A 27,723-nucleotide genomic window follows, 5' to 3' on the forward strand; every position below is an offset into this window, starting at 1 on the left:
AGGCACCCAGCTGCATCGCCTGGGTACCAAACATCTTCCTTTTTGTTCCCATTGTATAACTGCAGCCCTGCCTCCTCCTCATGATCAGGGTCAATTCTGGCTGCCAGGATGGTGACTCCTGCTTCTTGCCTGCTGGTCCCTGGGTACAAGGAGCTCAAAGTACCTAGTGGAAACTGTAAATTAAAGTTCAGTGGGACTTTGCTATATCCCCTGATGGAAATATTTCCTCTTTGGGAATCAGGACCTTAAAACCCTCAAAGCTCAGAGTTGTGGGGACAGAGATACCCCAATGGCATCACTGGGATTAACGGTAAGTGGAGCCACTCCTACTTCAACTCCTTGGTTCCTCGGCCTATCCCTTCTTCCTTTTGGTACATAGCACCATCCTGATTGTTGATAAGAGTGTCTATTGAGTCCTGGAAGATGGTGTCCCATCCTTTGTTGGCAGCATCTCTGTGCTGACATCTCAGCTGTGCCTTCACAGGCCATTCTTTTCATGCTGGCATCTTCTGGATGGTACAAAACGTGATAAAACCAGTGGATCCCATGATCATGTGCCACTGTCATGTCTCCTTTGCTGTGAAATGGGTCCTTTGGTCTGATGGGACATTGTGTGAGATCCTCTGTCAATGGGTCAGACACTCAGTAAACACTGAAGATGGTGCTGGCTGAGGCTCTGCAGGCAGAAAAGGTAAACTATACCCAGAATGTAGTAATTCCAGTCAAAATTAATTACCACCATTTCCAGGATGGAAGGTATCCAATGTAGTTAGCTTTTCATCAAGTGGCTTGTTGCTCTCCTTGGAGAATACTGCCATTTTGGGGGCTCAACACTGAAATCATTGCTGGCAGGTTGGACATTCAGCATGGCAGTAGCTACAGCAGCCTTTGTGAGTGGGAGCCCATGTTCTTGGGTCCCTGTATTGCTCCCATTCCTGCAACCATGGCTACTCCATTCGCGTGGCCATTGTGCCAGTACTGAGGTGGCTGATAGCATCTGGCTGACATCAATTGGCGAGTCATTCTCTCTACCTGGTTCTTCAGTGCCTCTTTCATGGTAGATGCTCTCTGGTGAGCATCTGCATACTGCTTGCCCACTCACATAATCCATCCACATGCCTCTATCCCAGATCTCCTTGTCCCTGATCTTTCTCCTCCCAGGCCCTTGATCAACCAGCTAGCCAAGTGCTAGTGCCATGAGTCTATATATATTCTAACCGTGGCTACACTTCTGTCCACACAAAGTGAATGGCCAGGTGTACCAGTGAGAGGATTTATCCCTTGGGAGAATTTCCCTGGCCACTGTCTTTCAAGATCACCCCAGGGTGGGGCTATAGTGCAGCCACATTTCATCTTCAGCTTGTACCCGCAAACCATTCTGATCTATCTGTGAATCAAACTTTGCTTTTTTTTCTGCCTTTGTCAGCTGGTCATAAAGGGACCCCCCTCCTATGCAGCCATAGGTATGAGCTGAGGGAAAGGCATTGGTGCACAAATGGTAGGTGACATGGATGTCTAGACCACCTACTTCTGTAGCTTACTTGTGCCCCTGGCCCTGCTCATGTCCCATTCTGGATGTACCATTTCTGTCTTACTATGGATTATTGCTGGGCCTACTCAGCTTTAAATTTTGGTGGGTGTGATAGCCAGAACCAAACTTACATAAGACAAACTCATAATGAAGAATTTTGGAGCAACTTACAAATATACAAAGGGAATAAAGTTTTTCAACATTGTTCTGGGGATACACAAGTGAAAAAAGTTTCTTAATAATGGATTGGAAAGGAAGTTAGACTAGAGAGTACTGAGCAAAAAAGTGGTAGAGAGAATGGTGGAGAAGAAGTTGATTTTTAAAATTCTAAAGAGGAAGAATTGATAGGTGGGTAAAGAAATGGAGACAGCAAGCATATTTATGCCATCCTTTTAAAAACAGAATCATTGTGAAAGGAAGGAGAAAGGGGTAGTACCTGGAAATACGAAGAGTTAAAGCCTCTTTTTTTTCCATAGCTTTTTTGAAGATGGACTTGTGTTTATGTACTGAGGGGAAAGAGGAAGTAGAGATGGGGAAAAATGGCCTGATTAGAGGGGCTCTGCTGGAGTTTCTGAGAACTCATTTTGTTACACAAAACAAAACCAAAAAACCAAGCAGAAGTGCTAAGCTCCTTTTAATCAAGGAAAGCAGAACAGTAGGAAATTTCAACCTCTCCCCCCACCCCTCCCTGGCCATCCTACCATCACTGAGAAAAGCTTGCTCAACAACGTGTCAAATACTATCTTCTGTTATATACCTATTTCTCCTTACCTGCTTTTGAAGGAAAATAAACATCAGAAACAATCCCCAAAGTAAAATCAGACAGTCTGGCTTACATAGATCTAAATTTCAGCTCCCAGTAAAGCATAATTTTCTCTCTTTTTGGAGAAACATCTTTTATTAAGAACATCGAAAATTGCTCAAATAGCTACAGTAAGAATGGAATCTACAGTAAGAATCTAAATGCACTGCCTTGGAATGAGCACGGCCCCTTTCATCAAGACGGCCTTCCACAATATTTTTTTGTTTTTCAGTAAGGTACTTAATATAAGCGTAAAAAAGGGAAACAATTTAGTGTGAAGTTTTCCCGTCGGACCTCCAGCAGTTTCGTTTTAACGAGGCTGGGCACAGAGTAGTAATTTAATGCCATTTGAGATCATTTAGCCAGGCTGTTCGTGGGCGGTGCAAACCTGTTTACCTTCTCACGCTGTCACCTTGTGGTCAAAGGGAGAGGGACAGCTACTGCTCGAACTACGACATCTGCCCCAAGGAACTCCACTCTGCTGCCCTTTTACCGAGGGCCACCTGTTCACGTAGCTCTCTAGAAAGTGTCCCGGGCTGAAGGATGTCACACGGGTCCACTCTCGCGTCGCGGGGTTCGCAGAGAGAAGACGAGTTGCTCAGATTCCGAGTCTCGGGGACCGTCTTGGCGCCCGGATATTCCAGGGCGCACCCGGGAGAGCCAGCCTGGGAGGCCGAGGAAGTTTTGATGGCAGCAGCCGCCAGGCCTACGTGGTCTCTCTTTACCCCGGGGGCTACCTGTCCCGCCCCGCCCCACCTGGACACCCTCAGGGCCCCGCAGGCGCAAAGCCGAGACCCCATCGCACCCTAGACTCAAATTACTGCATGAGACGACGGTCCCCGCCTCTCAGGACAAGTGAGCCCAGCGCTGGATTCTTAACACGCACCTGGCCGCGCCCCTTCGGGGGGCGGGGTCGGGGGGGCCTGAAGATGGCGGCGGCGGCTGCGGCGGGGTCCTACGGTCACTTTCCGAGGCGCCCTTGACTGGCTCTCGCCGCCGCTCCACCTACCTTGCTAGCGAAGGGCCCCGGCGCGCGGCGCGAGGGGGCGGTGACAAGCACTTGGCGGCGCCAATCAGCATCGAGGAGCCCGGGCCGTGCCCAATGAGGGCCCGGGAGGCCGAAACAGGAGTAGGTTGCAGGCGGGCTGTGCATGTGGCGGACGCCGAACGCCGAACGCCTGGGACCTCGCCGGCTGCCGGAACGGAGCGGGCCACCTCGTCGTTTCCCGCGCGCTGTGCACCGCGGCCCCTGGCGCCGGCGTGAGGACCCCGAGGGGGCAGGCGGCCGACGGTGCCGACCGGCCGCCCACGCGCCCGCCCGCAGCCGGAGCCCAGGAGCGCGTCTTGCAGCGTCCGCGGCTGGTGGCATGACCCACATTCTCCGCAAAGGGGACTCCTCCTCGGCGGTTGCTGCAGAGAGATGAAGGGCCTGCTGGACAGTGAGACGAGTTCGGGGCCGGCCAATTAGGGGGACCTGTTAGGGCCGCCTGCGCCCTCCCGGGCTCGTTCTTTTCGCCGCGTGAGGGAGGCCTCCGGGCGCAGGGGGGCAGGGGCCTGGGCGGGGCGCGGGCGGCATGTTCCCGCGGAGGCCGCCGGCCGCCCTGGCCGCCTGGCTGGCGGGCGCAGGGGCGCGGGGCGGGGGCCTGCTCGCCCTGCTGGCCAATCAGTGCCGCTTCGTGACGGGCCTGCGCGTGCGGCGCGCGCAGCAGATCGCGCAGCTCTACGGCCGCCTGTACTCGGAGAGCTCCCGCCGCGTCCTCCTCGGCCGCCTCTGGCGCCGGCTGCACGGCCGCCCGGGCCATGCTTCTGCCTTGATGGCGGCGCTCGCCGGCGTCTTCGTGTGGGACGAGGAGAGGATCCAGGAGGAGGAGTTGCAGAGGTGGGCCCGGGGCGAGGCCGTTCCTGTGCCCCGGGGTGGGGGCCGATCGGGTGGGGAGGTTGGGACATCGGACCCAGGGGCCTGCCTGTGCAGCCGATGTCTCCAGTTTCCCCGGGGCTACTTGACTTGGCGATGCACCAGCTTGATCCTGTTTCAGCAAACCACGTTGTTTATTGTCTCTGTTAATTTCGTTTGTCGGGTTAGAAATAACTGGAAGTGTAGGTTAGTCTAGCAGGGCGACTTTGAATGGGGAGCATGACACTACAGAAATTACATTGTGAAAAACACATACGATGTTGAAGGCATGTAGGCCATTATGCAGGTAATCTTTAATACATCCAGAAAGGTCAAATTCAAAACGGGTTTTAACTTGACTTACAGGTATAGTTATGCAATTTGCAAAATTACTTCATTCCAAATGGGACTTCGTAACAAATACCAGGAAAGCTCTCTTTGTCATTGTGACTCTTGTGGCAGAATTAGGCTGGAAGGGATTTTCCTCTCGTCCTTCAAACCAGTAGCCCAGACAGTTTAACCTATAAGAATTAGGTCACTGTTTTGCTACTTTAACTAGAACTTTGGGGGTGCTGTTTCATTAAGCTCTGAAATCACTCTTGTTATCATCAAAACCTTTTGTGTGAAAAGTGCAGTACCATTGATGGAATTTGTTTATCTGTGGTTCTGAATCAGCCCTGATATGTAATCTCCTGGAGAAACAATGCTTTACTGTTTATATTGTCTCTGTATTTTCTTTTTAATAGATATTCTTAAACTCTGCTCTCTCTCCACACAAACTCTGTCCCCTAAACTCTGAAACTGATTTCAGGAACCTGGGACAGTCCCCTCTCCCTCGTAAATGCCACACAAATCTATTTATTCTAGATATTTCTTGTTCCTTAATTTTAGTTAGGTGAAAATTAGAAATGCTTCAATAAAATTAACACTGTGACTTGTTGGGGGCTGGCCCCGTGGCCGAGTGGTTAAGTTCGCGCGCTCCGCTGCAGGCAGCCCAGTGTTTCATTGGTTCGAATCCTGGGCGCGGACATGGCACTGCTCATCAGACCACGCTGAGGCAGCGTCCCACATGCCACAACTAGAAGAATCCACAACGAAGAATATACAACTATGTACCGGGGGGCTTTGGGGAGAAAAAGGAAATAATAAAATCTTAAAAAAAAAAAAAAAATTAACACTGTGACTTGTTTGGAGATGTAGCACCCAGATGCCAGGCAGCTGTTTGTGCCATACTTTGGATTGGGGGGAAATGCAGGTGTATTTTAAGAACTGCTAATACTGTAATACTTTATAAATGCAATTTAAAATCATATTCACAAACAACCTTACTCACAAAAAAGTTAAGATGTCAAAACATGATAGGTAGTTTGTCTAGTTTCTGTTTGTGTTCTTTTGCTATTCATTTTGTTCTAATGAAGCAGTCTCAGGTGTGAGAAATAAAAGAATTTATGGGAGGGAAACTTGTAAGTTGAGAAATAACTATTTGAATTTTCCTTCTGTGTGTTTCTTTTTTTTCTCCCCAAATCCCCCAGTAGAGAGTTGTATATTTTAGTTGTGGGTCCTTTTAGTTGTGGCATGTGGGACGCCACCTGAACGTGGCCTGATGAGCAGTGCCATGTCTGCGCCCAGGATCCGAACTGGTGAAACCCTGGTCCACCGAAGCAAAGCGCCTGAACTTAACCACTCTGGCACGGGGCTGGCCCCTCATTCTGTTTTTAACGGTGAAATACCTAGGTTCCACATTGATGAACTTTGAAGGGAAAATTCCCAGTTGGATCTGTTTGGGGAAGAGGAGAAAGACCAGAAAAGGGCTCCTGGGTGCAAAAGAGAGGGAAGATGTTTTGGGGGTGGGAGTTCAATAGTGTTGAGGCCTAGGTGGTGGATGACATTCTTTGGCTTACTTCATGTATTGCTGTGGACACTATGGCCTGGAGCCTCTGTTTAATAAGTCTCCCACTTGCAGGAGTTAGAGGGGAAAACAAGATAGGAAATGAATGTGGTAAATATTGGAGTCAGTAGTCACTACCCACTGTGGCGGAAAGAGATCAGACCCCTTGATGAACTGACCCAGTATCCATTCTATTTCCCTCTCTCTGGGCTGTCTTTGAGCCCTGGGGGCAGTTGAAACACTCTTGGTTCTAATCCAACTCCTGGAGAGGTGTTGCTCGGGCTTAATCTGCCAGAGAAGCTTCTGGGAATTTCAGAAGCTTAGATGAAGGCCAGCTGAAGTAGTAGGCCAGATGAAGGCCTTTTTTGACCCTCTCCAGGGTTGTTACAGTGAAGGCCCTCATTTAACACTTCATTGTCCAGTTCATGCTTGAAATCAGTCATGTGCTTAAAATTTGATGAAGTTGTCCATTTTGAGGATTTTTAAAAATATATTTGTTATCTTGATAGGGAGGCAAATAATATGCTATTCAACTATCTTGATTGTACAGTGGTTCCATAGGTCTTTGTTCTGATGGCTTGTTACGTTTATATTTTATTGAATAAAATATTCTGAGTACAGGTTAACTGTTTTTGCTTGGTGTTTACGTATTTGCTTTAAAGGAGGTGCTGCTGAAGATGTCTTAGATTTTGTTTGTTCTAGTGAGATGATTTCAAGTGGCTTCCATAATGGAGCACAGTTGAGTGTGCCTCGGGACAAGTGCATTTCTTATTAGTGGAAGAAGAGCATGATTGTCCCATGGCCCCTAAATTACAGCCTTTGACTCTTCTGTGGTGTTTCTGTACCAACTTGTCCTGGTACAAACTACTTCTGATACTGCTGTCTTGGTTAAACAGTGATGGGGTGTGCAGGATATCTCTTTGAATGTGTACTTTGAAGTGGCATGCATTTTTTCTTATATTATTTGGGGTTCTAGTCAGAATGAAAAAGAATAACCTTGCTTTATATTCTCTTGTGCTTAAGAACATCTTGACAAGTAGGATCTCATTAATCTAGCAATAGCAAGAAAATTTGAGAAAAGAAGTAACTTGTACAAAGTGACTTTGACTCACTGATGGGACCAGGTGTAGAAATCGGGTCTTTTAATGCTTGGTCTAGTATTCTTACCCAATTGTCTTACATTAAACAGTCAAACAAAAGGACTTTCAATCAGTATTCTTGGTGCTAGCTGGCATTCTTGGGCCGAGGGCAAATCTTACGGAAAAATACAGTAGTTGTTTTTGATTGCCCTGGAACATTAAAAAAAATTATAGGAGCAAAAAGAGGAAGGAAGTTAAGAAATATGAAATGCTAGGGGGAAATGTTCCATTAACCTCCCCTCTTTTTTATAAAGTCATAGTTCATTGCTCTGGAAATTTGAGTAAATAAAGTGCCAGTGAAGTTTCATAAAGAAAATTGGCCATTTTCCCATTTCTGTCTTTCGGGGCATTCAGAATACTTTCACCTTTTCAGTATGCTACCAACTAGATAAATGCTCAACAAGAAATCCTTTTGGCCTAAAGGAACTTTTTTCTTCCCCACTGTCACTTGAGGGTGTTTTACTGATATGCCCTTCTTAGAGCCTGAGAACTACGTGAAAGCTGACTTGAAGTTTTTGAGATTGTCTTCATTATTTTACCATTAACCAGTTGGCCCAGAATTGCAGTGAGCCGGTTGATGTCTTTTATTTCTAGGTGTGTCCCATAGCTGTTGTACTTCAGCGTCTCTAAGTTTGACAGTAATTTGGAATTTGACAGGGGATTGTGTGAAATGAGGCAATTGTTTACTGAAATTACTAAGTACAAGGATGGCTTCATTTGAATCGTTTTGGAGCCTTATATCAAGCTCTACGCGGAGGGGAGGACCCATGGAGGAGCCAAACGTGGTTATACTTCTTACTCTGTTTTCATGGTTTTGTGGCTTCAGTAGCTGTAGCTCTCAGTCTAGCCTTTCTCAAATATTGAAATAAGTTTAGTTTTGGAGAAAGGGAAGCATTGACTGTCTTTCCTTGATCCTCTTACTAATCTGCTTCTGTTACTATTTTGGGAATAATCTCCTTTGTCCTTTCCTCTGCTCTTATTACTTGTTTAAGACTTAGATAACAAGATGATAAGGTTTAGACACCCATCCCGTCCAGACAAGATTTGGCACAGCAGTGTAGAGAGATCCATGGTGAGAGGTTTTTCCTTCCTCCACACATATGATAGTGACTCTGTGTACCTGTGTGCTGATTATGTCTCCATGTCAGCTTTAGAGGTTGAGACCCTTCAGAGATTCTTGAACCTGCATTATCATGATGCAGTCTTGCTCCAGCATTCATATGGTGCTATTCAAAGAATGAATGTTGTAACTTCACAAGACATTTCTATCCCCTTCTAGGGACTTTGTTTCATAATTTTAACAAGGCCACCTAGTGACTTTTAATTACGTAGGAGAGACTGATTAAGCAGTGAATCAGAAGCTCTTGGGTTTCAGAAGGCCATTAAAAATATTACCTGTAGTCATATAGTTTAATTTTCTTAAAACATTATTACTAGGTAATTTTATGAGCCTCTGATGTCCTTTTTTTTTTTTGGTGAAGATTGGCACCTGAGCTAACATCTGTTGCCAATCTCTTTTTTTTTCTTCTTCTTCTTCCCAAAGCCCACCAGTGATCTTTCTGACTCTGCTATGTGGGATGCCACCTCAGCATGGCTTCATGCGTGGTGCTAGATCTGTGCCCAGGATCCGAACCAGAGAAACCCTGGGCCGCTGAAGCAGAGTGGGTGAACTTAACCACTTGGCCACAGGGCTGGCTGTGATGTGCTTTCAATAAGACATTCTTTTTTTTTTTTTTTTTAAGATTTTATTTTTTTCCTTTTTCTCCCCAAAGGCCCCCCCCCCCCCGGTACACAGTTGTATATTCTTCGTTGTGGGTCCTTCTAGTTGTGGTATGTGGGACGCTGCCTCCCCGTGGTTTGATGAGCAGTGCCATGTCCGCGCCTGGATTTGAACCAACGAAACACTGGGCTGCCTGCAGCAGAGCTCGCGAACTTAACCACTTGGCCACGGGGCCAGCCCCTCAATAAGACATTCTTGCCCCTCTTCATTATGTGATAAGAATGACATTCAGGAGTGGTGCTTAATTTTTATTGAATGATGTTTCCTAGCGCTGAAAAGTGCCATAATTGGTGCCACATGATGCCTGAATTGTTCTCTGAGCAAGTCTAGCTGTGGTTTTGGTTTTACTTCTTTTTTAAAAAAATTATTTTATTGAGGTCATAGTGGCTTATAACATTGTGTAAATTTTGGGTGTGCATTATTATATTTCAGTTTCTGTGTAAACCGCATTGTGTTCAGCACCGAAAGTCTAGTTTTTATCTGTCACCATATATATGTGCCCCTTTACCCCTTTTGCCCTGCCCCACTCCCTTCCCCTCTGGTAACCACTGATCTGTTCTCCTTTTCTCTGTGTTTATCTTCCACATATGAGTGAAATCATATGGTATTTGTCTTCCTCTGTCTGACTTATTTTGCTTAGCATAATACCCTCAAGATCCAGCCATGTTGTTGCAAATGGCATGATTTCACCTTTTTTATGGCTGACTAGTGTTCCGTTGTGTATTATATATACCACATCTTCTTTATCCATTCATCCGTTAATGGATATTTGGGTTGCTTCCACATCTTGGCTATTGTGAATAATGCTGCATATTGAACACAGGGATGCATAAATCTTTTTGAATTGTTGATTTTCATGTTCTTTGGATAAATACCCAGTAGTGGGATAGCTGGATCACATGGTATTTCTGTTTTTAATTTTTTGAGAATTCTTCATATTGTTTTCCATAATGGCTGCACCAGTTTGCATTCCCACCAGGAGTGTATGAGGGTTCCTTTTTCTCCACGTCCTCTCTAACACTTGTTATTTCTCTTCTTGTTAATTATAACCGTTCTGATGGGTGTGAGGTGGCATCTCATTGTAGTTTTGATTTGCATTTCCCTAATAATTAGTGATCTTGAACATCTTTTTCATGTGCCTGTTGGCCATCTGTATATTGTCTAAGGAAAAATGTTCATATCCTCTGCCCATTTTGTGATGGGGTTGTTTGTTTTTTTGTTGTTGAGTGTGTACAAGTTCTTCATATATTTTGGAGATTAACCCCTTGTCGGATATATGATTTGCCAATATTTTCTCCCAATTGGTGGGTTGTCTTTTTATTTTGTTCATGGCTTCCTTTGCCTTGCAGAAGCTTTTTAGTCTGATTTCCCATTTGTTTATTTTTTCTTTTGTTTCCCTTGCCTGAATAGGCGTGGTAATTGAAAAGATGCTGCTAAGACCGATGTCAGAGAGTGTACTGCCTATAATTTCTTCTAGGAGTTTCATGGTTTCAGGTCTTACCTTCAAGTCTTTAATCCACTTTGAGTTAATTTTTGTGTAAGGTGTAAGATAATGGTCAACTTTCATTCTTTTGCATGTGGCCATCCAGTTTTCCCAACACCATTTATTGAAGAGACTTTCCTTTTTCTATTGTATGTTCTTGGCTCCTTTGTTGAAGATTAGCTTTGTCCGTAGGTGTGTGGTCTTATTTCTGGGCTCTCAGTCCTGTTCCATTGATCTGTGTGTCTGTTTTTCTGCCAGTACCATGCTGTCCTGATTACTGTAGCTCTGTAGTGTATTTTGAATTCAGGGAGTGTGATGCCTCCAGCTTTGTTCCTTTTTCTCAGGATTGGTTTGGCTGGTTTTGCTTTTGCTTTCTCCTGTGAGATCTTCTTGCTTACTCTGAAGTTCCTTCCCTGTTTCTATACTGTTTGCAGTGGTAGCAGGCAATCCTGTTTTCTCACTTCTAATTCAAATTAAAACTTTCAAAAAGTGGTTAAACATTTTTCATCAGAACAGCACTATAAATTCTACTGGCTAGGGTTCTTGGTTACAAATAAAGAAACTGATATTGGTTAACTTAAGCCAAAAAGGAATTAATTAGAAAGATGTTAGGTCACAAAGCATTGACGAGAAGGCCAGAGTACAGGCTGGCCAAGAGAACAGCCAAGACTTGCTACAGGAGTAATCTTCTTTGGGCAGTGTTGCTGGTTTTGTTTCCCCTGGATCAGTTGCCCTGCTGGACTCTACGCTCTCCCAAGATCACAGACAATAATTTCTAAAAGATCCTGTGCCTTGCATTATTTTCTCAAGATTCAGAACTGCTACCAGAAGTCTCTAATTAACCTCTCTTAAATTAGGAGCTGTGCTCTAACTACTAGGGCTTACTGCATCCCACCTATTTTGGGATTCTCCCCAAATAAGAAAAGATTTCAAGCAGTCAAAATAGCAAGTGTCTCCCTATATAAGTATTTTTGTTTAAGTCCAAAGTTTAAAATTCAGAAAATTGGAATTTTAAAGCTAATAGAAGCCTGCAAGAAATAATGTCCTCACTTTACACGTGGAAACAGGGAGGGCTTTACAGGTAAAATGACTTGCATAAGATCGCACAGCTAGCTGGCAGAGCCAGATGAGAACACAGATCTCTACACTTACCACCACTTTGGATTGCTCTAAACTTTTAATCTTGCATTACCAGTATAACACTGAATTTAATCTTTTAATAAGAATTTGAATTGCTGAGGCCTACTTCTATATTTATTGATTTACTTGGCTTACTCAGTAAACATGTGTTGAGCGTCTAATGTTGACCAGGCACTTGCTAGGAGCTGGAAATAGAAACATGAAAAAGACTGATTCTGGGCCATTAGAGAATTCATAGTTCTGTAAGGGAGGCAGACACAAAGATAGATTAATTATAATATAGTGTGATATGTTTCTGTAGAGGAATAAAAGTCAATGTACGTGGTTAACTCTGCCTAGAAGTTAACCTTGAACCTCGTGTGGTTTTGAAGGTTGAAGAGGAGTGAAAGGGCGTTTCAGAGTGTATCTGTAGTTGGTGTCTTCTTCAGTCTTGGCTCACAGGAGACTTGTATATGGCATAGACAGCTAGCAGTCTTTCTGATCTGCTGTTGGAAGGTGAAGGGGAAAATACAAGCCGTTTTTTAAAAAAGTATTATCAAATGTTTATAAAAAGTTTTAAAGAATAACATGAATGTTACAAATACAGTTATATTTAAGGAGTAAAATATTATAAATACAATTTAGACCTCCTCTCTACCCTTTTCCAATTAAAATCTCCTCTCCCCAAGTTTATCCAGCTGGTTGTGTTTCATTCCCATCTGTCTTTACACATATGTGTGCATCCCTAAATGGCATATAACGACACATAGTATGATATATGGTATTGTTTCGAAGGTTTTAAAGCTTTATGCAGTCCTAAACAAATTACTGACAAGGTTAGTTCATCATATAAAATCAATTTAACACACCACATTAATAGAGTAAAGGTCAGAAACCACCTGATCATCTCAGTAGATGCAGAAAAAGCATTTGACAAAATCCAGCCTTCTTTCATGATAAAAACACATTCAACAGACTAGGAATAGAAGGAAACTTCCTCAGCCTGGTAAAGGGCACCTACGGAAAACACAGCTAATAGCATAGTTAATGGCGAAAGACTGAAAGCATTTCCCCTAAGATCAGGAAAAGGACAAAGATGTCTGCTCCCATGTCTAATCAACAGTGTGCTGCATGTTCTTGCCAGGGAAATTAGGCAAGACAAAGAAATGAAAGGCATCCGGATTGGAAAAGAAGAAGTAAAACTGTTTCTATTTGCAGCTGCCATGATCTTTTTCTTTTTTCCTTTTTTTTTTTTTTTTGAGGAAGATTAGCCCTGAGGCAACTACTGCCAGTCCTCCTCTTTTTGCTGAGGAAGACTGGCCCTGAGCTAACATCCATGCCCATCTTCCTCTACTTTATATGTGGGATGCCTGCCACAGCATGGCTTTTGCCACGCGGTGCCATGTCCGCACCAAGGATCCGAACTAGCAAATCCTGGGTGGCTGAAAGGCAGAACATGGGAACTTAACTGCTGTGCCTCCAGGCTGGCCCCTGCCACGATCTTGTATGTAGAAAATTCTAAGGAATCCACAGGAACCTAGTAGAGCTAATAAATGAGTTCAGCAAGGTTGCAGGATATAAGATCAAGATACAAAAAGCATATTTCTATATACTAGCAATGAGCAGTCTGAAAATAAAATTAAGAAACCAATTCTATTTACATAGCATCAAAAAGGACAAAATACTAAGGAGTAAATTTAACAAACACAGTGCAGGACACACTGAAAACTACAAAAGATTATTGAAAGAAGTTTTAAAAGACATAAATGGGAAGATTTACTGTGTTCGTGGATTAAAAGACTTAATATTGTTAAGATGGCAATATACAATCCCTATCAGAATCATAGCTTGCTGTTTTGTGGAGATTGACAAGCTAATCCTGATACTTATATGGAAATGAAAGAGACCGAGAATAGTCAAAACAATCTTGGAAAAGAAGGAGAAAGTTGGAGGACTCACCCTTCCTGATTTCAAAACTTAACTGCAAAGCTACAGTAATTAAGATGATAATGTATTGGCACAAAGATAGATATATAAATTGTTGGAATAAAATTGAGAGTTTAGAAATAAATTCTTATATTTGTGGTCAGTTGATTTCACCAAAGCTGCCAAGAGAATTCAATGGGAGAGAATAGTCTTAAACAGATGATGCTGGGATCACTGGAGATGCACACGCATAAGAATGAATTTAGACTCCCTATCTCACACCCTACATTAAAATTAACTCAAAATGGATCAAAGACTTAAATGCAAGCTAAAACTGAAACTCTTAGAAGAAAATATAGGCATGAGTCCTTATGACCTTGGATTAGGCAGTGATTTCTTAGGTATAACACCCAAAACATACACAAAGAAAAAGCAGATTAATTGGATTTCATGAAAATTAAAAATTTTTGTTCATCAAAGATCACTATCAAAAAACTGGAAAGACAACCCGCAGAATGTGAGAAGATCGTTATAAATTATATATTTGATAAGGGACTAGTCTCCAGAATATATAAAGAATCTTAGAATTCTACAATAAAGAGACAACCCAACTTAAAAATAGGCAAAGATTTCAATAGATAGTTCTCCAAAAAAGGTACACAAATGGCCAATAAGCACATGAAAATATGCTTATCATCCCTAGTCATTAGGGAAATACAAATCGAAGACCACGGTGAGATACCACTTCCCACCCACTAGGATTGCTAGAATCAAGATGGACGGTAACAAGTGTTGGCAGGGATGTGAAGCAGTTGGAACCCTCATGCATTGTTGGTATGAATACAAAATGGTGCAGCTGCTTTGGAAAATAATTTGGCCCTTCCTCAAAAAGTTAAACAGAGTTGCCGTGACCTAGCAAATGCACTCCGAGGAATCTGCCCAAGAGAACTGAAAACACATGTCTACACAAAAGCTTGCACTCAGATGTTCATAGCAGTCTTATTCATAGTAGCCAAAAAGTGGAAGCAACCTAAATGTCCATCACCTGATGAATGGATAAGCAAAATGTGATATCTTTATACAGTGGAATATTACGTAGCCAAAAAAGCAATAAAGCAGGAATGAACCTTGAAAACATGCGAAGTGAAAAAAGCCAGACGTGGGGCCAGTCCCGTGGCATAGTGGCTAGGTTTGTGTGCCCTGCTTCAGTGGCCCAGGGTTTGCAGGTTCAGATCCTGGGCACGGACCTGGTGCTGCTCATCAAGCCACGCTGTGGCAGCATCCCACATAAAACAGAGGAAGATTGGCAACAGATGTTAGCTCAGCGCCAGTCTTCAAAGAGAAAAGAAAAAAGCCGGACACAAGAGACCATGTATTGTATAATTCCATTTATATGAAATGTCCAGAATAGGCAGATCCGTAGAGACAGAAAGTAGATTGGTGGTTGTCAGGGGCTATGAGGAGTGATTGCTGATGGGTATAGGTTTATTTTGGGGGTGGTGAAAATGTTCTGGAATTGATGACGGTTACACAACCTTGTGACTGTGCTAAAAAGCATTGAATTGTATGCTGTAAAAGGATGATTCTTATGGGATGGGAATTATCTCTCTTTAAAAGCAGAGGAGAAATATATAAATACTTTTATAATGTAGTAGGAAGACAAACAACCCAGTAAAAGATGGACAAAAGATATCAAATGAGGGGCCGGCCCCGTGGCCGAGTGGTTGAGTTCGCACTGTGCTTCCATGGCCCAGGGTTTCGCTGGTTCAGATCTTGGGCGCAGACATGGCACCACTCGTCGCCACAGTGAGGCGGCATCCCATGTACCACAACTAGAAGGACTCAACTAAAATATACAACTATATACTGGGGGCAACTTGGGGAGAAAAAGTAGGGGGGAAAATTGGCAACAGTTGTTAGCTCAGGTGCAAATCTTTAAAAAAAAGATATCAAATGACATTTCACAGTCATAAACCTGAATAGTTAATGTTTGAGGGCTAAACATGTGCCAGGTACTAAGCACTTTACATAGAAATTTATTTAATTTTTGCAATCAAGCTTTGAGGTAGGTACTCTTATTATTGCCATTTCACAGATTAAGAAATAGGGACCAATTAAGTAATTTAGTACTCTAGTTAATGAATGTTGGACTGGGTTCAGACTCGGGAACTCATGTTTTTGTTCACTACACTCTGTATTGTTTTAATACCATTCTTACGCAAGTCTGTGTGGACATTTCTTTTCACAGGGCTGACTCTGACCACCTGTGCCATGCTTGTTGTTTTTCTCCTTTCCAGATCCATTGATGAGATGAAACGGTTGGAAGAAATGTCAAACATGTTTCAGAGCTCTGGAGTTGAACGCCACCCTCCAGAACCAAAATCCCAAACAGAAGGGAGTGAAGATTCAGGGGGCAAAGAGCAACCCTGGGAAATGGTGATGGATAAGAAACACTTTAAGCTGTGGCGGCGCCCTATCACAGGCACCCACCTTTACCAGTACAGAGGTGAGCCCGGCTTGGCTCCCTGGTTATGTGGTCTATGGTTGCCTAGCTGCACAGGGCTTCTGTTCCTTAGACTCTCTAATCTGGTCTGTTTGGTTGTTTCTCAGAAAATTTGCCACGGTTTACTGTTTGTTATTTTTCGTCTCCCAGTTGACGAGTCTCAGTGTCTTCTTTGCTGTACTCTGCTATAGGTTGTCTTTATCTTAGTTTTGCTGCCCCAGTATGACTTCCAATTGCTGAATCTGCCTTTAAGATCTATCAGGACTCAATAATTGAAATGCACGTAGGAGACAGGAGTAAGGTGAATGATGAGAGTGTGGCAAACATCCCTTATTCTTTCTTGTCATTCTAGTTTTCGGCACCTACACAGATGTGACACCCCGGCAGTTCTTCAACGTCCAGGTGAGTAAATTTTTCTTCCCAGATTTGGAGTCTCTAAGCCTAGAAATCTACTTACCGCTGTCCACATGAATAATTTCTTTGACTCAGAAGACATTGACTTCAGTACATCCATCTATCTCTATACCTCTCATCTCACGTTAAATAGCGTCTGGATAAATATTTGACTTAGAATTTCTGTGTGCAGTGGGGATGAAGCCGATTCTACACTCTCGCAGGCTGTTGGGAAGATCAAATAGAGGAATGGATTTGAGTGCTTTAGTATGTTTTATAAGACTTTATCATTTTTTTTCCCTAAACAATTTGAGGGTAAATTACATACATGGCCCTTTATTCCAAAATCCTTCAATGTGTATTTCCTACAACTAGACATATTCTCTTAACTAACCATGGTACCGTTATCGAAGTCAGTAAATTTAACATTGATGTGGGACTTGTATCTTCTGTTTATATTCCACTTTTATCTGTTGGGCCTAAAATGCTTCATAGCGTTTTCCCCTTCAGTACAGAGCCAGTTAGGATTTAGTAATCTGGAACATTTCCATAGTGAAGGTGTTTATTTAATAAAGATGAAGAGTATCTGTTCAAAGGCTGCCTTCCTCCTTTGGGGGAAATGCGTTAAAGGGGGAGGTGGGATCACCCAGAGTTAGTCAAAAAATTTTTTCCTTCCTGGATTTTTCATTTGTTTTGCCGGACTTTGAGTAACTAGTTTGATGATTATAACACCTACTATAATAGGCAAGTGTACACTTTCTCCTAAGCACTTAATTTTGTCAGTTTATATTGAATTTTTGTTGGTTTGAATGTATATATGTGTCTTATTTTGGAATTCCTTAGTTACCTGTGATGCTAGAAATTAAAAAAAACATGCTACTTGCATTTCTTTGTGTGAAGTATCTGCTTATACTTTTGGACTTTTTGTCTGTTTAAAACTTTTTAGAGGGCCAGCCCTGGTGGCCTAGTGGTTAAGTTCGGTGTGCTCCCCTTCAGTGGGCCGGGTTTGCTTCCCAGGGGTAGACCTACACCACTTTTCTGTCGGTGATCATGCTGTAGTGGCAGCTTCCATAGAAAAAGAGGAAGATTGGCAACAAATCTTAGCTCAGGGGCAATCTTCCTCAGCAAAAAAAGAAAGAAGAAAGAAACCCCCCCCCAAAAAAACTTTTTAGAATTGTTTTACCGTTAGACATTTATATCACTATCTATTGTATCTTCCCCAGACATGTCTGTTATGATATTTTTTCTCACACTTTTGTTTGGTTTGTCTTTTTCTTGTTAAGATTCACTTTCAAGGTAATGGTATTGGCCTATAAGAAGGGATTTAAAAAAAACTCATCTGTAGTAAACACAGCCATGTCTTTCATACTTTGACACTATCTGTTATTTTTATTTAATTATTTGGTGAGGGAAATTGGCTCTGAGCTAACATCTGTTGCCAGTCTTCCTCTTGTTGCTTGAGAAAGATTGTCCCTGAGCTAACATCATTGCCAGTCCTCTTCTGTTTTGTATGTGGGATGCTGCCACAGCATACTTTGGTGAGTGGCATGTAGGTCCATGCCCAGATCTGAACTCGTGAACCCCAGGCTGCTGAAGCGGAGCGCATGAACTTAACTGGTATACCACTTAGGCTGGCCTCTGGCACTGTCTTTTACGTCGGATCACTGTTTCAGAATAAGGTCCTTGGGTCAGAGGGCCAAGCATCTGGAGAAGCGTCTGCAGCTTCGTTTTGGATCTCTTGGGTGTTCATGGTCTTTTCTCTTTGTGCAGCTGGATACAGAGTACAGAAAAAAGTGGGATGCCCTGGTAATCAAGCTGGAAGTGATTGAGAGGGATGTGGTTAGTGGTTCTGAGGTTCTTCACTGGGTAACCCATTTTCCTGTGAGTATTTTTACTTCTGGTGTTACTTTTGTCATGGCCATGTGAGGCAGAACACTAATCCTGCCCCTTCTTTTCCTTAGTATCCAATGTACTCACGGGATTATGTTTATGTTCGGCGGTATAGCGTGGATCAGGAAAACAACGTGATGGTGTTGGTGTCACGGTACGTACGTATCATTACCTGTGGCCCCTGCTGGGTCCCTTTAGCTGTGTCCTTCATTCGTTTTTGTCTGGTAGGAGTTTGCACATTTGCAGTGCCCTTATATGTGAGGCAAGGGCCCCATCCATCCCAGCTAGAACATGGGTGAGCTGTGACTAATGACTGTCTGGGAAGATGGGATGGATATAAGCTTTTCATTATGCCATTTTTTCAGTTCCTCAATGTTGATAATTTAATAAAAAAGTGTTCTCCTCTTCTTCACAAAGCCTAGTGAGCCAGGAATCACCAAGGGAACTCACTTTGTTTTTTTGTGGTTTTTTTGGAGGAAGATTGGCCCTGAGCTAACATCTCTGTCCATCTTCCTCTATTTTATATGTGGGATGCCTACAACAGCATAGCTTGATAAGTGGTGCGTAGGTCCCGGCCTCAAATCCAAACCCATGGACCCTGGGGCTGCGGAAGCAGAGCACATGAACTTAATTAACCGCTGCCGCCACCAGGCCGGCTCCTCACTTTGTTTTTAAAACTTAGTTTGTATTCGTTCATCTTAGTGACAACTCTGTTTTATTTAAAAAATTAGAGCCAGCTTTTTGGATTTCCCTCGACTTTAGTTCCTGTGCTGTTTTACATAGACATTACTAAGAGTTTCCTTAACTTTCCTCCTTACCAGTGCTGTGGAGCACCCTAGTGTGCCAGAGTCTCCGGAATTTGTAAGGGTCAGATCATACGAATCCCAAATGGTTATCCGTCCCCACAAGTCGTTTGATGAGGTGAGTTTTACATCATCCAAGAGGTGATGTGTAGTGGCTTTGGAATTTTCTCAGGGAATACCTTTTTTCTGATCTGGGGAAGGCGTGAGTTGGTCTCTGGCAGTGGTTCTCAAAATTGGCACGCGTCCGAATCCACTGGAGCTTGTTAAAATACAGTGCTGAGGTATGGCCTGAGAATTTGCATTTTTAAGAAATTCCCAGGTGAGGCTCAAGCTTCCGGGAACCATACTTTGGGAACCCCTGCTGTAGTGTGATGTACCTAGAAGATCCCCCGCGACAAAGTAGTGAATACCTGTTGGCCCCCGTTTATCTGAGAGATGATAGCCTCTGACACATCAGCTTATCATTAGCAACATTCTTTTTTTTGTAAGATTGGCACCTGAGCTAACAACTGTTGCCAATCTTTTTGTTTTTTGCTTTTTCTCCCCAAATCCCCCCAGTACATAGTTGTGTATTTTAGTTGTGGGTCCTTCTAGTTGTGGCCTGATGAGGAGTGCATGTCTGTGCCCAGGATCCGAACCGGCAACCCCCCAGCAGCATTCTTTAGGAACTAGAGCGAGTACTTTTCCCGTCAAAATTTCACTACAGGGGCTGGCCCCGTGGCCGAGTGGTTAAGTTCGCGTGCTCCGCTGCAGGTGGCCCAGTGTTTCGTTGGTTCGAATCCTGGGCGCGGACATGGCACTGCTCATTAGACCACGCTGAGGCAGCGTCCCACATGCCACAACTAGAAGGACCCACAACGAAGAATATACAACTATGTACCGGGGGGCTTTGGGGAGAAAAAGGAAAAAAAAAAATTTCACTACAATGGGCAGAGCACTTAAAACTTTTCTGGACTTCTCTTTCTTTGTCTGTAAAAGGAGAGGCTTAGACTAATGCTGTCTGCCTCTTTGAAATTCTGTGACCTTTCTTGGAGAAGAATATTGTCTTTGACTTAGTGGGGTGTTTAATTTTTGTTTTTTAGCCAAATCTCCGATGAGCGTACATATCGATTCCAGTGGTTGCTGCTTTTGGCTCTCTTTCTCTTTATGATAGCTTTGTTTTGCGCTATCACTTTTGTTTGTTTTAGAGCTGTACGAACTGTGTTCTTTAGTATGGTTTTGTTGTTTTCCTCAAGTTGTTTTCTTCATACCACCTGAAGCAGTACTTTAACTATGATAGAGAAATGGTGGTTCACCTCAGCCAGTGTGTGGTTGACTCTTTTACTAGATGATCTGTGTGTTTACGTCTGTTCTATTTTTAGAGCAGTGTTTTTCAAACCATGGGTTACTACCCATTAGTGGAAGACAAAATTAATTTAGTGCATTATGACCAACTTAAAAAAAAGAGTAAATAGAACAGAATAGAAACTGAGTGTAAGTGTATTTCATGAGACTTTTGTTTGGTTCCATAAGCATGTATGAATATGTGTGTATGAGAGACAGAGAGAACTGGGTTGCAATGTGAAAAGGGTTATTTACAGTGTGTTGTAGTTAGAAATGTTTGAAAGCCCCTGCTTGAGAAGATGGGGGGGAACAAGGAAGGCTGCTGTGGATGGTTAGTTACCTTTAGGAAGGGGAGCCTGGGCCGGCCCGGGACAGAGTGGGAGGCAGGCTTAATGCCTCACTCTTTTTCCTTTGTGTTCCTTTTGAAATTTGAACCGTGCCCATGTATTTCCTATTTGAAAAAAAGCAACTGGAGTTCCAGCATTGCTGCCTTTAGAAACTGTGACCATGAGACTGCCAAGGCGTAGTTTAGCACCTAGCAGAGTGTGTTGCGTTTAGTAGGCACCCAATAAATAATTTCTTTCACTTGTGGTGGGTGGGGGACCGATATGAATAATCTGTATAATTCTTTTAGTATATTTGTGGCAAGCGCTTATGAAAAAGGTAAGACTTGAGTTGGTTCTCGTGAAAAGACAGGCTGTGGATAGAGGAGGAGAGGAAGGGCACTGGAGGTGGAAGACATGCTTCAACCAAAGACGAGGATGGAGATGGCAGCGAGCCACGGTTCCGTTCAGAGTCGCACTGCCTGGAAAGGAAGGGGGAGGTTCGGGACGAGTGTAAATTACATTGACCGTGTACAGAGGGTACTTGAAAACCAGGCAGCTAAGTTTGGATTTGCCAGATGGAAAGTAGATCTTTGAGTCACGGTATGGTTTTTGTTTGTTTTACTTTTTGCCATGGAGAATTTGAAATGTATAAAAAAGATAAAGAAGTAGAGAGGATAGCACAACCAGAAGGACCAACAGCTGGAATATACAACTGTGTACTGGGGGCTTTCGGGAGAAGAAGAAGAAAAAAGAAGATTGGTAACAGATGTTAGCTCAGGTGACAATCTTAAAAAAAAAAAAAAAAAGTAGAATAGTATAATTAGCCCTGTGTATCCATCCCTAGCTCATGGCCAAACTTGTTTTATCTGTACCCTTTCCCACTCTCCTGGTTATTTTGAAGCAGATTTTCGCTTTGCTGTAGAAGAATTCTATAGATATTCTAGTATTTATCTCAAAAGGAAAAGACATTTTTGAAAATATAACCTCAATATCATAATAATCCCTAATATCAAATATCTGGTCAGTGTTCAGATTTTCCTGATTGTCCATGAATTTTTGTAGTTGGTTTATTTGAATCAGGATCCAAACAAGATTCGGACATTGAAATTTATTCCTACTATCTCTTGAGTCTCTTGAAATCAGTAAGTTCTCCCTCTTTTTTTTCTTGCAGTTGTATTTGAAGAAGCAGAGTTCTTTGTCCTAGACCTTGCTGATTGTATCCCCACAGTGTCCACAGCGTCAGTTCCTCTGTGCCCTGTATCTCCTGCATGTTGGTAGTTAGATCTAGAGACTTGAATAACTTGAGGTTGTTTGTTTTGGGCAAGATCACTTGATTAGAAGGCAAATAATGTCTGATGGTCCCTTTCTTTGTGAATTTAGAAGCGATCGATGATTATTGCTCGGCTCCATTATTTCGTTATAGGTTACAAAATGCTGATTTTGTAGTTCCTTTTTCCTTCATTTATTTCCATTTGTTAGTTGAAATACTTTAGGGAAAATTTTCCTCATCACCTCTTTGGTTTCCTGTAGTTTATATATGAAAGGGAAATAAGAGAAATGCTTGATTCATTTCCTTTATTTATTAGTTTTCAAAATAATGAATTGGTTTTTTCAACTAGGGATCCTCCAAAGGTAAAGGTTTTGTTTTTATTTTTATTTTTTAAAGGAATACCATTAGAAACTCACACGTTTAAACATTTGGTTAGCTTTAATCCATTACAGTTATTCTTACTGATTCTCAAATTATCTCATTTTTGGCCATTAGGAGCCTCATCTTACTGGCTTGAGTCCTTTTGGCTTGACCTCAGGAGCTCTCTTGTTTTCTGGTGTTAGATGATGTTCCAGGTTCATCTTGTGTAGTTTTTGTTCTAAACCTGGAAATTAGCATTTCTTCAGGGAACCCTGGTTCCTTTTAAGGAAATGTCATTTAAATACCACAATTTGGCTTCTAGGAGTACTTAATAGCTAGCTACTGGCGTACTTGTTGCTTTTAGGCCCCTTCAGAAGATAAAACTAAGTAATAAGTTTTGTTTGTTTATTTCAAAGGTAAATCCTAGGTGCATGCTAATACTTTTAATTCAAATTCAGGGTTGTAGTGTTTTTAGTTATATTCTATATCTTATGTCTATCATCTTTTTCTGTGCTGAAAAGCTCACTTCTCATACCCCTCAACATAACTGTTCATTTGCTTTAGCCTGAAATACACACACACCAGCCTCAGAATAATACCAACAAGATCACTAATAAGTGATGACTAAAAATTTGTCTGTCTTTTTGTTCTTAGGGTATGTGCACTGTGTACAAAATAGTTGAAATAAATCCCCTCTTTGTGGTTTTTCCTGCCAACTCACTTCATAGTAAGGTTCCTTGTTTTCCACTTTACTTTTGATTTTTAGATACTGCTTTTTAAATTTAGTTTTGTTTTGTTAAATTATGAAAAAAAATTTATGTTTCCAAAGTCAGATTTATAAGTATTTGGAATAATTTAGCTCATATCCCCTTTGCTCTGTCCACTTCCTTCTTTCTATAGGTAACTGTTGTTTTGGGTTTGGGCTTCTTTTTTTTTGTATAAGCAGTAGCGGATGAGAACCCAGGTCTTTTGACTTCCCACTCCAGGTGTTTTATGAGAAGAATAGTCTTTTACATGCATTAACTCATTTAGTTGTATAACCAGCCTTGTGGTGGGTATTGTCACTGTTCCCATTAGAGGCTGTACCTCTCCTTCCTCTTTGCTCCTGTGATGTTCAGTCTGTATCTCTGGTATGGCACCTGTTTCTCCTATTAATTGGAAGCTCCCGAGGGCAAGGACTAGCACGTTTTTGTTTCCTCTATAGCACCTAGCACAGTACCAGACACATAGCGGACAATCAAATATATGTTGAGTAAATGAATAAAAGATTAAACAGTTCACTCAGGGAAGAAAGAAGATGGCTTTTGGTTTAGAGGCATGAGAGTTTAAAGTCGTTAGCTCTGCCACCCGGAGTTGTGGCCAGTCTGCTTTACAAAGTGCAGATGTAGTAGTGGTTCTCTTACCCCTTTGGGTGGAGCGTAATTGGTTCAGACCTCTCCTAGGAGCAGGACCCCGTAAATGTCCTTCACCATATCAGAGCCAGAAAGAGTGGGTGCACGGGCCCTGCACTCAAAATTCTGGCTTCATCGTGGCTCTTGCTGAGATGTGGGTGACCTTGGGCAAAGTTACTCAGTCTCTTTGTGCCCAGTTTCCTCATCTGTAAAAATGAGAGATAACAGTACCTTTATTACAGGATTGTTGTGAGGAGTTGAAGCGGTTCTTGGCACATAGTTAAGTGCTATATAAATGTTTGCTGTTGTTATTAGTGGTAGAGTTAATACTATTTTGGTAAAGATTAAGATCTTTAAACATTGGGGGTATGTGTTTGGGTCCTCAAGACCACCCCACATTAGAAGATTCACTGGAAGGACTCACAGGACTCAGCATGTAGTTGTACTCATGGCTAAGATTTTTTACAGTGGTGTAGTAAGGATATACAGCTGGATCATAAGGGAAAAGACACAGGTGGGGTCTGGAGGAATCCACATGCAGGCGTCCTCATGCTCTCTCCCTCCCGTGAGGGGTCACACAGAGCACGTTCTTCTCCCAGCAACAAAAATACAGCAGCGTGTGTGTGATGTTTCTGCCCAGGGAAGCACCCAAGATTTTTATTGGGGGCTGGTCACATAGGCACCCTCTGCCTAGCACATACCAAAATTGCACATCCGCAGAAGGAAAGCAGGTGTTCAGCATAAACCATGTGGCTCGCACAGAGAGACACAGGGAGCTACTCTTAGCAGTTAACTGTTGACTGAGACACTCCGGGAGCTGAGTTCCCAGATACCAGCCTAGCTGCAACCTTGCACGCAGGCCCTTCTGTGGATAGCAACCTCTCAGGTCTTCAGTGTTAACTATTTTCTGCACAGGGTAAAAAAAATGCCTCTCTCTGTGTCAGAATCAGATCATGGTTATTCTGTGGTACTGGATATGAGGCTCTGGTGGGTAATTCCGATCCCTTCATCTTTACTGTTTTTCTTTTCCAGAATGGCTTTGACTACTTGTTGACATACAGTGACAATCCCCAGACTGTGTTTCCTCGTTACTGCGTTAGTTGGATGGTTTCCAGTGGTGAGTGAGCACTTGTTAACAGGGTCTGGAACCTGGGTCGAGCATTGTGTTTTTCTCTAGCTTTCTAATGGCAGCAAGAAAATCAGTACTTGTCTCACTGGAGCCCTATTGGGGGAATTAAACAGCCTTCCAAGTTCTTTCTTGAAGACTGTGAAGATATTGAAGCTTGCAGCTGGGGTTTGGAGGAGTGAGAGTTATGGAGCCCCAGAAAGGAACTTGTGCCCAGAGGGGAGTTTTAAGAAGGACATATGCTTAATCTCTTAAATATGGACTGTGTACATTAATGCATTAAAAAAAAATTTCTTCTTAGTGTTGGAGGCCATAAAATAGGGCATAGAAAATGTGGTTATAGGACAGTTGCCTGGAGAAAGGGGCCACCAACTATCTTAACAAAGGCTGTACATCATGGCTGTATCTGCACCTTTCCCTTCCAATTGCTTGCCTTAAGAAGCATCTTCATGTGATTTTCTTCTAGTCCTCCATAGGCAGCTTCTTCTCACTTCAGGGGGAGAACGGAGAGGACATTAGGTGTTTATGTTTGACATTTGTCTAAATAAAATTGGCAGATATTTAGGCTGTGCTACTGATAAGTGATAGTTTAATCACCTGAAAGAAAGCCTTTTGGGGCTTATGTGGCTTGATCAGTACCCCTTCTCAAAGAGTGGTTGTTTTCATGCCTTACGCATTTTGGGGAGCAACTGTCCCAGGTTGTTCCCCAGGCTCTGATCTCAATAAGGAGGAGTTGGCTCCCTACCGTAAAAGAAATAGGGCCTTCTAATTTTGAGACTGCTATTGGTTTGTATGTTTGCCCTACCCAAATTTCCCTCTCTCCCAACAGGCATGCCGGATTTCCTGGAGAAGCTGCACATGGCCACTCTGAAAGCCAAGAACATGGAGATCAAAGTTAAGGACTATATCTCATCTAAGCCTCTGGAAATGAGCAGTGAAGCCAAGGCCACCACCTCATCTTCTGAGCGGAAGAATGAGGGTAGTTGTGGCCCTGCCCGGATCGAGTACGCTTGAAGCGCTTTGGGATAAGAAGGGACAGGCCACTTCTAGCCCTGTCTTGGTCCCTTATCACTCTGCTACAGAACGGAAACGTGTATTAGAAGGCATCTGCTGTAACCACCAGTGCAAGATAATTCAATGTCTGGTGTCCGAATTCATTCAGAGCCCTTATCGCTCTTTATCAAAACAGAGAGAAGAAAGAGGCATCCATGGGGGCGTGTCATATTCTCAGGCCAAGCATTTTGAAATTCGGTATTTCACTGAGCTAATCTGGAACAAACCTCTCACCTCAGGCCAGAAGGAGATGACTTCCTTTTGCTTCCTCTGAGTTGTTTCCTCTGCCAACATTCCAGTTCCCATCATCGGTTCTGCAGCCCTTTGGATTCCCTTCAGTTCTGAAGGTCCAACTGGAAAGTGCATTGCGCTGATTGAGTCTTCAGTGAGGGTCACTGGGAGTGTTCTTGGTAACAGTCCTAGTGTTGGAGGGATGTGAACTGTTGCTTGGCAGTGTAAGTGCCTTGTCCTCACCTTGCTTCTATCTTTAGGATGTAAAGTTTGTACCAAGAAATTTCTCTCTTTGCCTCCCAGATACCACCCAATTGACTCACCCTATCCAAAGCAGTTTCCTTTGAATTGGCCAGTTCTTCTGTATTCATGCACTGCATTAATTTGGATCATCAGCTCCTTCCTTAGCGTATTTACCAAGAACACTGGGAAGTAAATCCTTTTAGACAGCTTTCTGTATCATCAGTATTTTGATAGCGTCAGTGGAGATGCTCAAAACATCACACTGCAGGGTTTTTTTTTTTAACCTTTGTGTCTAAAAGTAGGAATTAGGGGAGCTGAATAGGATTTCTCCATAGTCCCACTGTGTAGAAAACACCATTTTGATTCAGGCATTACTTTCCACACTTCAGGTTTGACTGGATGCTGAGGACTTGTCCGTCTTGGAAGGCTAAAGGCAGAGGAATGGGGGTTGGGCCACTCCGGAGCTCTCAGAGGTGTAGACAGGCTGTGTGAACAAACAGATGTAATCTTGCCCCAAGTACTGATACAGTGGGGATGTGGTTTACGTCACCCTCTTGTTCTTCTGAAAAGTTTTTCCTCCTCTCTTCAGAGCTGAAATAAAAGCAAACCATGCCGTTTGGATAAAGTCACCATCAGATGACAGCAGTTTGGCCTAGCTGATTTTGCTTATGGTCATGGTGCAATCTGACGGGAGAATAGGGATCAAGTTTTAAATCCTCCTTCCTTCTCTTTTTTCCTAGAATTTAAACGGCTGGATTTTTCCCTTTTTTCCTTACCTGCTACCTTTTTGTCTTGTCGAAAAAGGTATCTAAACCTGAGACTAACTTAAGCCCCTGGCCTTTTCATTGCCTGTTAAGTTTTGTGCCAACGAAGTAACTGGCCCGGTGTTTCATGTCTTGTCTTCTCTGAGTCGTCGGCAGAGTAGAGAGTTGCACTGAACAGTCCCGGCTTCTAACCATTGCTCATTTCTCCCTTCTCATCCTCAGGACCTGACAGAAGCCAGGGAAGAGTCCCTGGGTTGTGTCTGAACTTAGGGCCTGTGATTGTTGGGATGTGGATGGGTGTGGGCAGGAGTGTGTATGAGTGCACAGGTGTTAAGGAGCTGTGTGTTGCTCATGTTCTGATTTTTGGCAATTTGACTCTGCACTTGGGGTTGGTCTGTGGTTACTTATGTCATTGTAATGATTTCACTCCTAACTCTGACATTTTTATCAAATGTGTGAATAAATACATAAAGATTGGTACGAGA

The 27,723-nt window shown here is 42.9% G+C and overlaps 1 protein-coding gene across 1 annotated transcript; it reads left to right on the forward strand.

Annotated features, from left to right (window-relative positions):
• Positions 1 to 2,991: 2,991 nt before the first annotated feature.
• STARD7 (StAR related lipid transfer domain containing 7) lies at positions 2,992 to 27,723 on the forward strand. The gene is made up of 8 exons (XM_044772895.2): positions 2,992 to 4,212; positions 15,860 to 16,068; positions 16,418 to 16,467; positions 18,229 to 18,339; positions 18,420 to 18,502; positions 19,170 to 19,269; positions 24,854 to 24,938; positions 25,777 to 27,723. The coding sequence occupies exons 1-8, from the start codon at positions 3,908 to 3,910 to the stop codon at positions 25,959 to 25,961; spliced, it is 1,128 nt and encodes a 375-aa protein (XP_044628830.1). The 5' UTR covers positions 2,992 to 3,907; the 3' UTR covers positions 25,962 to 27,723.

Source organism: Equus asinus, chromosome 6 (assembly GCF_041296235.1).
Source record: "Equus asinus isolate D_3611 breed Donkey chromosome 6, EquAss-T2T_v2, whole genome shotgun sequence".
Classification (NCBI taxonomy): domain Eukaryota; kingdom Metazoa; phylum Chordata; class Mammalia; order Perissodactyla; family Equidae; genus Equus; species Equus asinus.